This window comes from Schistocerca gregaria, chromosome 7 (assembly GCF_023897955.1).
Source record: "Schistocerca gregaria isolate iqSchGreg1 chromosome 7, iqSchGreg1.2, whole genome shotgun sequence".
Classification (NCBI taxonomy): Eukaryota; Metazoa; Arthropoda; class Insecta; order Orthoptera; family Acrididae; genus Schistocerca; species Schistocerca gregaria.
The window spans coordinates 36,812,027-36,827,133 of record NC_064926.1 but is presented as its reverse complement, the minus strand read 5'-3'; the positions used below and the strand labels follow the sequence as shown (position 1 = coordinate 36,827,133).

Below are 15,107 nucleotides of genomic sequence, written 5' to 3'. Positions count from 1 at the left end.
GCCAGAGGACAAATGTAAGGATGTAGAGGCTTATCGCACTAGGGGTAAGATAGATACTGCCTACAGGAAAATTAAAGAGACTTTTGGAGAAAAGAGAGCCACTTGTATGAATATCAAGAGCTCAGATGGAAGCCCAGTTCTAAGCAAAGAAGGGAAAGCAGAAAGGTGGAAGGAGTATATAGAGGGTCTATACAAGGGCGATGTACTTGAGGACAATATTATGGAAATGAAAGAGGATGTAGATAAAGATGAAATGGGAGATACGATACTACGTGAAGAGTTTGACAGAGCATTGAAAGACCTGAGTCGAAACAAGGTCCCGGGAGTAGACAACATTCCATTGGAACTACTGACGGCCTTGGGAGAGCCAGTCCTGACAAAACTTCACCATCTGGTGAAAAAGATGTATGAGACAGGTGAAATACCCTCAGAATTCAAGAAGAACATAATAATTCCAATCCCAAAGAAAGCAGGTGTTGATAGATGTGAAAATTACCGAACTATCAGTTTAATAAGTCACAGCTGCAAAATACTAACGCGAATTCTTTACAGACGAATGGATAAATTGATAGAAGCCGACCTCGGCGAAGATCAGTTTGGATGCCGCAGAAATATAGGAACACGTGAGGCAATACTGACCCTACGACTTACCTTAGAAAATAGTTTAAGGAAAGGCAAACCTACATTTCTAGCATTTGTAGACTTAGAGAAAGCTTTTGACAATGTTGACTGGAATACTCTCTTCCAAATTCTAAAGGTGGCAGGGGTAAAATACAGGGAGCGAAAGGCTATTTACAGTTTGTACAGGAACCAGATGGCAGTTATAAGAGTCGAGGGGCATGAAAGGGAAACAGCGGTTGGGAGGGGAGTGAGACAGGTTTGTAGCTATTCCCAGATGTTATTCAATCTGTATATTGAGCAAGCAGGAAAGAAAACAAAAGAAAAATTCGGAGTAGATATTAAAGTCCATGGAGAAGAAATAAAAACGTTGAGGTTCGCCGATGGCATTGTAATTCTGTCAGAGACAGCAAAGGACTTGGAAAAGCACTTGAACGGAATGGACAGTCTCTTGAAAGGAAGATACAAGATGAACATCAACAATAGCAAAACGAGGATAATGGAATGTAGTCGATTTAAATTGGGTGATGCTGAGGGAATCAGATTAGGAAATGAGACACTTAAAGTAGTAAAAGAGTTTTGTTATTTGGGGAGCAAAATAACTGATGATAGTCGAAGTAGAGAGGATATAAAATGTAGACTGGCAATGGCAAGGAAAGAGTTTCTGAAGGAGAGAAATTTTTTAACATCGAGTATGGATTTAAGTGTCAAGGAGTATTTGTATGGAGTGTAGCCATGTATGGAAGTGAAAAATGGACGATAAATAGTTTGGACAAGAAGAGAATAGAAGCTTTCGAAATGTGGTGCTACAGAAGAATGCTGAAGATTAGATGGGTAGATCACATAACTAATGAGGAGGTATTGAATAGAATTTGGGAGAAGAGCAGTTTGTGGCACAACTTGGCAAGAAGAAGGGACCGGTTGGTAGGACATGTTCTGAGGCATCAAGGGGTCACAAATTTAGCATTGGAGGGGAGCGTGGAGGGTATAAATCTTAGAGGGAGACCAAGAGATGAATACACTAAGCAGATTAAGAAGGATGGTGGTTGCAGCAGGTACTGGGAGATGAAGAAGCTTGCACAGGATAGAGTAGCATGGAGAGCTGCATGAAACCAGTCTCAGGACAGAAGACAACAACAACAACATCTATTAAGATGATTCCATCCGCTTATAGGCACACAAACCTCCCAGAGGAATACTGCCTCTTACTTGCTAAAAAACCAAATGACGGAACTTTTGCTGCTTATTGTCTCTCGGTAAAAATCTTCATATTAGCTCCTAATTTTCTCACTGCAGTCACTTCGCGAGACGAATGTGAAAGGTTGTAATATGTCCGCTCACAACACTTAGAACAAGCAGTATAGAGCTCAACTCCCATCTCCTCGTCTGTGTATCTCTTACCTGTCGTATTCTTAGGAATCTCTCAGTCTTCGACATACAGCATTTGAATCCACAAGATTTCCACGAGTAAGAGGTGCCCCCCGCCAAGACACATTCCCCTGCTAATTATCTCGAAATTCCTTCATATGCCGACAGCACTGTTCCATTAGCTACATGATTGTCTAGTCCTCCACCCGTCACTCACTAGGAGAGAGCTATCATAACGAAAAAAATAGCACAGTACACGCGGACTGCACAAAGAAATTCAGAAGCATAACACCTACAATTCATCGTTATCGAAAGACGGTCTCTAAGTATCACCCTCTACAAATCCTGATCTCCGTTATCGTATTACTTTGATTACTACGATAAAAATACGACAGTCTAATGGTATCAGAGACTTCGCCAACAGCACAGTCTCTCTCTCTCTCTCTCTCTCTCCCCTCATTATTTTTATAACACCCAATGTAGAAAAACTACGTACTATAAAAACTTCAGTAATGTCATCTGGTAGAGAACTCGATAAGATACTACAGAGTCTCTCTCTTCCAATGCGTCGAAAACAAATACCGTCTGCGTGTTGACATGGAGCACATTACACTGAAGCGCCAAAGAAATTGATATAGACAAACGTATTGAAATACAGAGATATGTAAACAGCCAGTCAGCAATGCCTATATAGAATCGGTTACTGCTGCTACGATGTCAGGTTATCATGATTTAAGTGAATTTGAACTTGCTGTTATAATCGGCGCACGAGCGATGGGACACAGCATCTACGAGGTAGCGATGAAGTGGGGATTTTCCCGTACGATCATTTTGGGAGTGTACCTTGAATATCAGGAATTCGGTGAAACATCACATCTCTGACATCGCTGCAGCCGGAAAACTATCCTGCAGGAACGGGATCAACGAGGACTGATGAGAATCGTTCAACGTGACAGAAGTGCAACCCTTCCGAAAATTGTCGCGGATTTCAAAGCTGCGCCATCAACAAGTGTCAGCGTGCAAACCATTCAACGAAACATCATCGATATGGGTTTTCGGAACCGAAGGTCAACTCGTATACATTTGATGATTGCATGACGCCTCACCTGGCCCGGTCAACACTGACATGATTGGAAACATGTTTCCTGTTCGGACAAGTCTCGTTTCAAATTGTATCAAGGGGATGGACGTGTAAGGGTATGGAGACAACCTCATGAATCTATGCACGCTGCATGTCAGCAGGGGACTGTTCAATGTGGTGGAAGCTCTGTAATGGTGCGGGGCGTGTGCAGTTGGAGTGATATGGGACTCCTGATACGTCTAGATCTGACAAATAACACGTACATAAGCGTCCTGTCTGATCGCCTGCATCCATTCATGTCCACTGTGCATTCCGACGGACTTAGGTAATTCCAGCAGGACAATGCGACACCACACACGTCCAGAATTGCTACAGAGTGGCTCCAGGAACACTCTTATGAGTTTAAATACTTCCACAGGCTACCAAACTCCACAGACATTAACATTGTTGAGCATATCTGGGATGTCCATAAGAGATCTCTACCCCCTTGTACTCTTACGGAGTTATGGACAGCCCTGCAGGATTCATGGTGTCAGTGCTCTTCAGCACTACTTCAGATATTAGTCGAATCCATGACATGTTCTGTTGCCTTCTGCGTGCTCGCGGGAGCCTGCACGATATTAAGCAGTTTCTTTGTCTCTTCAGTGTAAATATAAAGGTATTGGTCCAATGGTCGCTCGCACAGACCTCTGCAAAGTTTTGTTGCCCGTACTGTAGGAGGACCATATCCCACAGACTATGAGTCACACAGGCATTAACATGTCTCGATCCATTGACTCTCACAGAATTCTGCATACCGTATAGTGCAAACGAAACTGCTTCCACAACACACAGAATGGTTGAAATAATTCTTATTGACAGAAATGTGGAAGACATTGCAGTATAGGAAAACTGGAAGATTTGCGGCCAGCCGCTGTGTTCGAATGGTTCTAGGAGCTTCAGTCCGGAACCGCGCTGCTGCTACGGTCGCAGGTTCGAATTCTGCCTCGGCATGGATGCGTGTGATATCGTTGGGTTAGTTAGGTTTAAGTAGTTCTAGGTCTAGAGGACTGATGGACTCAGATGTTAAGTCCCATAATGCTTAGAGCCAAACAGCTGTCCGAAGGTGATGACCTCTTCATTTAACCTCACCTTCTACAGTGACGGGGAAGCAGATATTTCGGGGTTCTGCTTTCAAAGGGAGACTGACCATTGACTCCTCATATTGCCGGTGCGTATTGCACACAGGTATGTGGTCACTAAATCGCTGAATTTTGGGTCGTAGAAAGTTCATTTTGGGCACCTAAAACAGGCTCTTTCACTACCTCATTTAAGCCATAAAAACTGGAAATTGCTCTGAAAAGTGTTATATGGAAAAACTAAACATAATGTAAAGTACGCAGTGGTGACTTATGAGTAAATTTTTGTTCGCTTACAATAAGGAACATGAAAACATGCACAGTTACTCAGTGCAGAAAACATTATTCAGCATTAATGTTCAAATTAACACCAAACCTTAATAGTTATTCGATATTAAAAGTACAGTACAGAGCACAAGAATATGTTGAAATACATGTAATATATGATTTCACAAACGCTGAATGAACCAGTGGTTTCAAACTTTCAGACCACGGTTGGTTTCACAGTAAATCACTAAAATCTTTTCTAGGTTTTCCAGAGGAAAGCTGTAGGGCTTGTCAGTCAGTAATAATTTATATGCTGAGACAGAACTTTCCGTTTACATCAGCAGATGTAACGGGTGGCGTACTTCATTTTCGGCTCACGTTGGACAGGAACGCTGCTTTCGGTGGAATTGGATTCTCCGCTAAATATGGATGCTGCCTCGCACAGGTCCTTCCGAGCGGTGTTCTTCAGGAAAACCTGCTGCATTTTTGCCCGTACTTTTTCTCCCGCTCCAAATAGCGCTTCATTAATTATCTTCTTCATTTCCTCCAGCAAAGCAATGTTCTCGTAGGTAGGTCTCCCTGGGCCATCTAGTTCGGAAATAATTGTTGCCACAAAAGTGTAGTTGTCTCTAATGTAAGTCAAGTCCCGTTCAACAGGGATCTTTGAAAAATTGTTTTTCGTAAGTTACAGAAGCGGCATCTTCCGGTAGATTTGCAGTTACCTTCTGGACTGCATTCTGCTACTGCTAACCACATGCACAAGCGGGTAACAATAGGTTCTGGTGTCAAGGGGAATCTGGAAAATTCTCTTTGAATACCTGCACCCTTGATCCTTAACAAAATCTATATTTACCGTGGAGGTTAATTTACTTACGTCAGGGAAGTGGCGATTAATTTATTTACCTTAGAGAACTCTGGACTGACTTCCTCTGCTATACGATTAATACTATGTGCTACACAGGTTACACGCGGCATTAACGAGGAGAGCATTTGGAGCGAATGAAACGCTGCAAGCATATATACAGTGGCATCTGAGACGGACAGAAGCATTTTAGTTTCATCTACGCTATTTGGATGTAGCAACTTCAGCCCATTGTTGACAAACTGTGCCATTATTTGTTGGTTGGTCTTTGAGAGTTGTTATGAACAAATTAAATACGCTCTGGTCGGCGCATCTGGGTCCAACTTTTCAACAATCAGATCTGCAGTGCACCAGCCAAGATTGTCAGCAGTTCCACCTACAGAAATCCAAATGCAAGACTCCCCAATGTCTTCTCGAATTCTTTGCAATGCATCAGTGTAAGTTGAGTCTACATAATTTTTACGTAACGGTGATTCATCAGGCACAGACGGAGGGCAGTACTACTCAAGAAAACCTTTGAAAATAGGATTTTCTGGTTTTTGAAAAGACTTGTTTGGTGCCACGATGGCATGACACAAGTCACTGCAGAATTGATTCCTTTTGGTAGATTCAGCAGATGTCTTCGTTAAAAGCGTTTATTTCAAATTTGATTTTCGTTCAACATTTGCCTTATGTAACCTCCACCTGTATGCTACGTTAAGTGGTAGTTTCTGTCGCTCGAGACCTAATGCAAAAAAGAACTGGATGCTATATAAAAGTGTGTTCAGAAGTGGCGTTCTTAAGTGGCTTACACTTAGCAAAATAAAAAGCATTAGAAAAACATACAGCACAGTTTGCCGATTTTTGTTTTCCAACTCTTCTCTCACAAAATATATTTTTGTTATAACTCAAAACTTTAAAAAAGGTCGTTAAAACTTAGAAAAAAGATATATAATTTTAAAAACAATCATGCTTTGTGCTGCAGATATGACATTTTCACACCGATTCATTTTCCTTTATATCGAAATCGAACTTGGCAGCTTAAAAATTATAATAAAACAATTAAGCCAGGTGTCTGTTAGAACTAGTTTAAAGGATATGTATGCAATATACTGCCTCACAAACGCCCTGGTGTCGAAAGATGTGAGAAGCAATTCGGAATTCTGAAATGGCAGTAAAAGCTAAAAAGCATAACAGCTATTCTCTTTGTTGCAGACCTGGCAGAATGTAATTTTCCTATCTGTCGTACAGCCAATGTCTGTGTCAGCCACTGTTTTATACGACTAGACTTTGAACTAGCAATTTTCGGCATTTTCTTCTGTTGAACTATTCACGCACTGAGCCTAGAATAGTTTCTGAACAATCAACATGTTCTACCTCATACGTCCATCGTTAACCTATGCAGTAGTAACCGCCACTAAAATAGGAATGTGAGGGTCACACTCGCTGCGTGAAATCGTCAGAAGCAAAGCACTCTGATTTGTTGATACTGAAGAAGCAACAGACGTCAGCGCCAGCTGAATTTTCAGTGTTCCTGTGGAGTACTGTTACTCACGTATGCTTTCAGCCTTCCGCAGTTTGAGCATTGATTTCTGTTTGTAATGAGTGCAATGTAGGAGCAAAGGCTTACACCGAGAGGTATGCGCAAACGGCGACAAACTAACGTCGTAGTATTAAACGTATTGAAAACTTTTCTACTATCTCCAGGTATGTTGTGGAGAGACATAAATGAAAACGGAAATGTACGGAATTTAACGATTTGGAGATAAAGTTAGAGCCCAGAACTGTACGCCGTAACTATGGAAGAGAACAGCACATGACGGGTAGTGAAACACAGAGTAATCTGGTTGTAAAATTAAATATTTTGGCTCAGAGGCCTCCGTTACTTGTCTTCTCCGTTCACCTGATTTTCCACTCAGAAAGTCTAATGATGGTCGAAAATGTTTATGGAATACAGAAACAGTACAGCAGCAATAAAGAAGTTTTGTGTACAATGCACTGGTTGCGCGCCGAGGATAATAGTGTTGTAGTACACTGCGCTAAAACGCGGATTTCACAAAATCATACGCACAAACACAGTATACTTTTGATCGATTTCAATGAAAATATTGGCCTAAACGTACCTACAGTTTCTTTTGCACAGCGTATGTGTGGTAGTGAAGGGTTTGCAGCAGCTGCAAATTAAAAATTTCCGGACATAGGGAATATTCACAGTTCTGTTAAGACGAGTCGCAGGAAGTAAATTGCTGCCGCGGATAAATTGCGTTCACAGGTGACGCGATAGAATAATGACGTCTGAGATGTTATCAGAATCAATTTTATAATTTTTCTTGACAACTTTCTCGCTGGAAGTTTCTACCACCTTCAACAGAACAAAATTCAGCAGCGGCGACATTTTTCGTTATGTTTCCACGTTATGTATATATGGCGTATATCTATACTTTCTGAGAGCGTTCATATATTTTTTTTAGTCCAAATACGGTAGTAGTTCTGTTCTTCCCAAAGATTAAGGTAAAAAATTATTTTTTCGAAATTAATTGTAACGTTAGTTATTTTCGTAACAGCTGGGTAGAATTCTCAACTAGTAAAAGTCCAATTCAGAGACGTAATCTTGAGCGGTCGAAGTTCACGAGGTCGATATCCGGAATGAACTGAACTCCGGGGCTGGTTCTAGCTGCCTGCAGCCAAACAGGTTTTAGTGTAGTGATACGTCCTGCAGGCCGCCTCTCGAGTTCTCGCTGCAGGAAGTAGTGCTCGGAATGTCTCTTTCCATTAGAAATAGCCAGTGTTTAGCATGGTGCTTTTGGTACGCCTTCAACATAGACGATCCCGTCCTCTGTGGTGTAATGTGGGTTGCTGTTCGTCAGGGGATACCTTGGCTCCCACATAACACCTGAACATTTATCTAATTTAATTTGGAACTAACCAGACGTAGGAGTGTACTCTACCACCTACATTCGACGAACCCCGAAGGAACACAACGAAATGAATTCCACGTAATCAGTACATTTCGATATTTTGTAACACGTGTTTCACAACTGTACTGACAGATGATAGTGATATAGACCGGTATTCTCATTCCAATATTGTAGCTGCCGTTCTGTGAAAACTATTCTGTACCAGTCTTACTCACGTCACTCGTTCAATTACACAGATATCTCTAGATGCAAGCTTGCTGAGGAGTTTAGCAGTCCTTATAGGTGTATAGTGGATACTAGCCTGATACGTTTGAGAGTGTTATGGTGCAACACACATCAAAATAAGTTTTGCATCACCTCGGTTCCGAGAGCTTCGGAACCTGTACAGAAAAATGGAATAGAGAGAAACATAATTTCCGCCCTTTTTACTGCTCATGAAAATCACACATTGCATATTGTACCACCATACAGCGAGACCTTCAGAGTTAGTGGTCCAGACTGCTGTACACACCAGTACCTCTAATACCAAGTAGCACATCCTCTTGCACTGATGCATGCCTATATTCGTCATGGCATATTATCCACAAGTTCGCTAAGGCACTGTTGGTCCAGATTGTCCCACTCATCAACGGCGATTCGGCCTGGATCCCTCGGAGTGGTTGGTGGGTCACATCGTCCGTAAACAGCCCTTTTCAATCTATCCCAGGCATGTTCGATAGGGTTCGTGTCTGGAGAACATGCTGGCCAATCCAGTCGAGCGATATCGTTATTCTGAAGGAAGTCCTTCACCAGATGTGCACGATGGGGGTGTGAATTGTCGTCCATAAAGATGAATGCCTCGCCAATATGCTGCCGATATGGTTGATCGGTCGGAGGATGGCATTCACGTATAGTACAGCCGTTATGGCTCTTCCATGACCACCAACGGCGTACGTCTGCCCCACATAATACAGCCCTAAAACAGCAGAGAACCTCCACCTTGCTCCACTTGCTGGACAGTATGTCTAAGGCGTTCGGCCTGTTGACTCCAAACACGTCTCCGACGTTTGTCTGGTTGAAGGCATATGCTACACTCATCGGTGAAGAGAACGTAATGCCAATCCTGAGCGGTCCATTCGGCATTTTGTTGGGCCCATCTGTACCGCACTGCATGGTGTCGTGGTTACAAAGTTGGACCTCGCCATGGACGTCAGGAGTGAACTTGCACATCATGCAGCGTATTGCGCACAGTTTGTGTCGTAACACGACATACTGTGGCTGCACGAAAAGCATTATTCAACATGGTGGCGTTGCTGTCAGGGTTCCTCCGAGCCATAATCCGAAGGTAGCGATCATCCACTGCAGTAGTAGCCCTTGGGTGCCCTGAGCGAAGCATGTCATCAACAGTTCCTCTATCTCCTCCATGTCCGAACAACAACGCTTTGGTTCATTCCGAGATGCCTGGACACTTCCCTTGTTGAGAGCCCTGTGTGGCTCAAAGTAACAATGCGGACGCGATCGAACCGCGCTATTCACCGCCTACGCATGGTTGAACCTCTTTGCTGGCGGAATTACTCGAACTGATCGGCTGTCGGACTCCATCCATCTAATAGGAGCTGCTCATACGTGGTTGTTTACATCTTCGGGCAGGTTTTGTGACATCTCTGAACAGTCAAAGGGACTGTGTCTGTGATACAGTATCCACACTCAACATCTATCTTCAGGAGTTCTGGGAACTGGGATGATGAAAATTGTTTTTAATATGTGTATAACAGACGATTAAGAAGAAGAAGAAATGTGTGATAGATGCATAATGAAACTCCAGTCGAAAGAAATTTGAAACATTTTACGTAAATCACTTGTCTCATCAATTCTATAGAATTGTTGCAGTGTTTGGATTCCACACCAAGAAGGAAAGAGAAATGATTGTAGGACATGAACACACACATGCAAGACTATAGGATTGTGCATTTAAATGGCTATAATATTAAAGCATTGTGATTTCCGATATATTAGTCAAGTGGAATGAAACGCTGTTAACACTCCAGTGCAGGAAACATATTTATTTATTTACACGTCAAGTTCCGTAGGACCAAATTCAGGAGCAAATCTCCAAGGCCACGGAACATATCAATACATGAAATTACATCAAAGTAATAACAGAGAAGAATAAATGTTTATGTACCCAAAAATGTCAGCCCATAAGTTTAAGTAAACGCAATCAGCAATACAACAAGCATCAGCTTAATCTCTCAAGGAACTCCTCGACAGAATAGAAGGAGTGACCCATGAGGAAACTCTTGAGTTTCGGTTTGAAAGCGCGTGGATTACTGCTAAGATTCTTGAATTCGAGTGGTAGCTTATTGAAAATGGATGCGGCAGTATACTGCACATCTTTCTCCACAAGAGTTAAGGAAGTCTGATCCAAATGCAGGTTTCATTTCTGCTGAGTATTAACTGAATGAAAGCTGCTTATTCTTGGAAATATGCTAATATTGTTAACAAGAAATGACAGTAAGGAATATGTATATATTGAGAGGCCAATGTCAAAATACCCAGACTCGTTAACAGGGGTCGACAAGAGGTTCATGCACTTACACCACTTATTGCTCGAACCGCCGGTTCTGAGACAAAAACATTATTGTAAGACAGGAAGAGTTACCCCAAAATATAATACCATACGACATAAGCCAATGGAAATAAGCTAAGTAGACTAATTTTCGTGTCGAACGATCACTCACTTCACATACCGCTCGAATAGTACAAGGGGCAGCATTAAGTCTTTGAACAAGATCCTGAACGTGGGCTTTTCACGACAGCTTACTGTCTATGTGAACATCTATAAATGTGAACTGTTCAGTTTCACTGATCATATACCCATCCTGTGACATTAAAATGTCAGATTTTGATGATTGTGTGTTAGAAACTCTAAAAACTGAGTCTTACTTTGATTTAGCGTTAGTTTATTTTCTACAAGCCATGAACTTAGGTCATGAACTGCGCTGTTTGAAACCGAGCCAATGTTGCATACAACATCCTTTATTACCAAGCTAGTGTCACCAGCAAGCAGAAATATTTTTGAGCTATCTGTAATACTAGTGAGGATATCATTTATATAAATAAGGAACAGGGTTGTCCCCAACACTGATACCTGGGCACCCCGCCCACTTGACCGTACCTCACTCAGACCCTACAGCACAGTCATTCTCGACATTGCGAGTATTGACCTTTTGCTGTCTTTTGCTAACGTAGGAGGTGAACCAGTTGTGAGCTACTCCCCATATTCCGTAATGGTACAACTTCTGGAGCAATATTTTGTGACCAACACAATCAAATGCCTTTATTAAATCAAAAAATATGTCTAGCGTTCGAAACCTTTTGTTGAACCCATCCTATAGCACACAGACAATAGAAAATATAGCCTTTTCAGTTGTTAAACGACTTCTAAAGCCGAATTGTACATTTGAGAGCAAATCGTGTGATATAAAATGATCAATTTTCCTTACGTACACAGCCTTTTCAATAATTTTAGAAAACCCTGATGGCATAGAAACAGGTCTAAAATCATCTACATTATCCCTTTCTCCCTTTTTATAAAGTGTCTCTACTACTGAGTACTTAAATCATTCAGGAAACTGACCGTTCCTAAAGGAAAAATTACAAATATAGCTAAATACAGGAGTAACAAGTGCAGCACAGTACTTTAATATTCTGATAGGCACTCCATCATAACCATGAGAGTCTTTAGTCTTCAGTGATTTAATTAGTGACTCAATCTCTCTCTTGGCTGCGTCACAGAGGAGTGTTTCAGACATCAATCTCGGAAAGGTATTTGCAAAGAAAGTTATTTGATTCTGCGTAGAAACTAAATTTTTATCTAATTCACCAGCCATACTCAGAAAATGATTGTTAAATACTGAACATATATCTTAGTTATCAGTAATAGAAATATTTTTACTGCTAACTGACTTTATATCGTCGAAACAAACTGGAGCTATAACTTTTTTTTTTAAATCTGATATGTGGTTTTCGAGATATTTCAGTGTCTTAAGTTAAAATGAATATCCTGTATATAAGGTAGCTTTAAAATATAAATAAGATTACGCACATTATGTATCAGATCATTGACCACAATTTAGAGTGATTCCCCAACAAATGTTTCAGTGGAGACTGGAAGGACATCATCGGTGCCTCTCCAACAACACTCAAACGGATAGACTCTTTTGTGATCAGTCTGTAAGGTCAACTGAATCCTGATCTCTTACATATTCCTCTTGTGTTTCATTGTTTACATACTACTGTGCAATGGATATGTATATACATACCATAAATAGTCATAATAATAATAATAATAATAATAATAATAATGAGGTGATGGTAGTAACAATAATAGTATTGCAACAATCTCAGTCTTGTGAAGCTCAAGCAGAGAGTTTGTAGGTTCACCTTTGTTCTTCCTCTTTTTCACAACTTCACTCACTATGCTTGAATCACTTCTTCGGACCCTTAGATTGAAGGAGAGTAAGGTTGGAATTTGGACGACTCTGTGTCTGAGATGGCAGCAAATAATACTTAAATCAGAATTCTGCAGGTAACTGATGTTGTAGTTCCTATGATGATGACTTAGTGGCAGTTTACGGTCCGATATTCCATTCTAATAATAGAACAGGTGTTATACGTCACATGAACATATTGTGCCTCTATCATCTGGCCCAAGGAAGCAAGGAGGGTCGGGTCTAGCTTGCCACTTGAGTAGGTTAGGTTTTCCTTGTTGGAGATCTCGAAGCGTAGGTCTGGCTGGGAGATTTGTGTTTTGGTGTGGTGGTTCCGGTGATGGTGAAAGGTAACTGTAAAGTATGTCCCGAGATGTAGTATCGTGTACCATTTATCAGGAATCCCTGTCTATTCAGTTCTATTCGCTGTGCGACAGAGAAATGACCTTGTTAGTAGCAGTTCCTAGTGACGACTAGCGGCTTCGGTGGTGAGAACAGCCAGAGGCACCCTATCTTTTCAAAGAATTAGACATCACTTGTAATAATCTCCCTGGTCACTCGGTCATACGCTGCTCAGAGCAATCAGTGTGCTTGCATGACTCAGGGGGTTCTTGTAATCGTTTTGTGGACGAGACAGTGACTTGCCCAGTTCGGCACTGCAGTAACCCCACTGCAGAGATCAATACTTCCATTAATATCTCATAGTCTTACATATAAATGCACTTATTCTGGTTTACCGTCAGCCTATTTCTCGTTTCAAGACTGCACAGCTACTTCCACAGAAACAACAAATGTAGCAAAACAATGAATGTTCTCGTGTGGTAAGGCTCCTCTAACATTGCAAATGAAACTTAACGTGAAAGTTCTTTTAATCTGTTACGTAAATAGGAGGGTTTGCATTCCGCTCACTCGTGATCTCCCTCATGAAACTAATGAACAAACGGAAGATTAGCTCGTAAGGGCACCTCATAGTTTTAAAGAGTATGTGTGTGAGGAAACAACTGCTGTTATATTATGCTTCAGTTGTCTAGGTTTACCTTTCTTTCTCTTACTTTCTCTAATCACTTACCTTCCCCATTTAGAAGGAACTGCTGGTAATTTAGGTAGTCCTTCAGGTTCACCATGGACGAATTCTTCTTATGTGGACAATTCAGCTTCGAGTCAGGAGATGTACTTTGGTATTAGCTGCAGATGGCATCTTGACTACCTGGTAAGGTCATTGGCAACCAGAAATCAAATTTTTAGCTCTTCCCTTCGGCATATATGGGTAGGTAACATTAGCCACTGTCCGACATGGTACTTACGCATTTTCGCTTTGTTGTCATGCGTGCCTGCTTGCCTTTTTAGAGCAAGATACGTCTTATTGTTTTAGCAAAATCGAGAGCTTTCCTGCGAGGATAAGTTAGCGTAAGTCGAAATGGGGAGGACATTTTTCGTCTGAAAACTACGTTATATGGCTATAAGTCCGTGTTACCGTCGATTTTCAAGTTTTATAGTACGAATAGTACGACGGTGTCCCAATTTTCGTTGTTACTATTTACGTAATAATATTTTTCCCACTCTCCTGTGAACTCTTTTAGTCCAGCCATTCGTGTGCTGTTGTAGCACACTAGTTTGTAACTTTTTTTTGTGTCTAATAGCCCACATAATTGGTTCAATAAGTGAGTCGTTAAGTTCGCAATCTCTGGTGTTCCGAATTTCAGTAACCATTGATTACAAAAGCCTGTACCACCAAGGGTGTCTGCTCGTTTGGTATGGCGATCATGGTCAAATAACATGAAAAATAATAAATTGCAGTTAACACATATTGATTCCCTGCTGATGTTTGTGCGAAGGGACAATAGAACTCCATTCCATTAATTTGTAATAGTCTATCCACCGCGGTTAGCAACGGCCTTGCCGCAATGGATACACCGGTTCCCGTCAGATCACCGAAGTTAAGCGCTGTCGGGCGTGGCTGGCGCTTGGACGTGTGACCATCCGGGCCACCATGCGCTGTTGCTATTTTTCGGGGTGCACTCAGCCTCGTGATGCCAATTGAGGAGCTACTCGACCGAATTGTAGGGGCTCCGGTCAAAGAAAACCATCATAACGTCCGGGAGAGCGGTGCACTGTCCACACGCCCCTCATATCCGCATCCTCAGGTGAGGATGACACGGCGGTCGGATGGTCGTGATGGGCCACTCGTCTCCTAAGGACGGAGCGCTAGTGCTCGTGCTATCCACCTCAGGTAACGTTTGTTATGGGATCTGCAGATGACTCATGTTGGCTCTCTAAACACAAGGAATGCAGTTCTCGACGTTTCGTTTCCTTTTCGGCCATTAGAAATTTTCCGCGACACAGCACTCTTGGTGCGTTATCCACGGTGTAATCGTGAGCCTACCTCAGTACTTCATTACGTAAACTTGCAGGTACAATTATATG

General features: G+C 41.8%; 1 protein-coding gene across 1 annotated transcript in view; it reads right to left on the bottom strand.

Moving 5' to 3' along the window:
- The window catches only part of LOC126281784 (myogenesis-regulating glycosidase-like), a 100,449-nt gene extending 86,642 nt beyond the window's left edge, over positions 1-13,807 (bottom strand). The window contains exon 1 of the mRNA XM_049980990.1: positions 13,753-13,807. Within this exon, the coding sequence (XP_049836947.1) occupies positions 13,753-13,807 (55 nt within the window). The remainder of the gene's footprint in view (positions 1-13,752) is intronic.
- Positions 13,808-15,107: the final 1,300 nt, after the last annotated feature.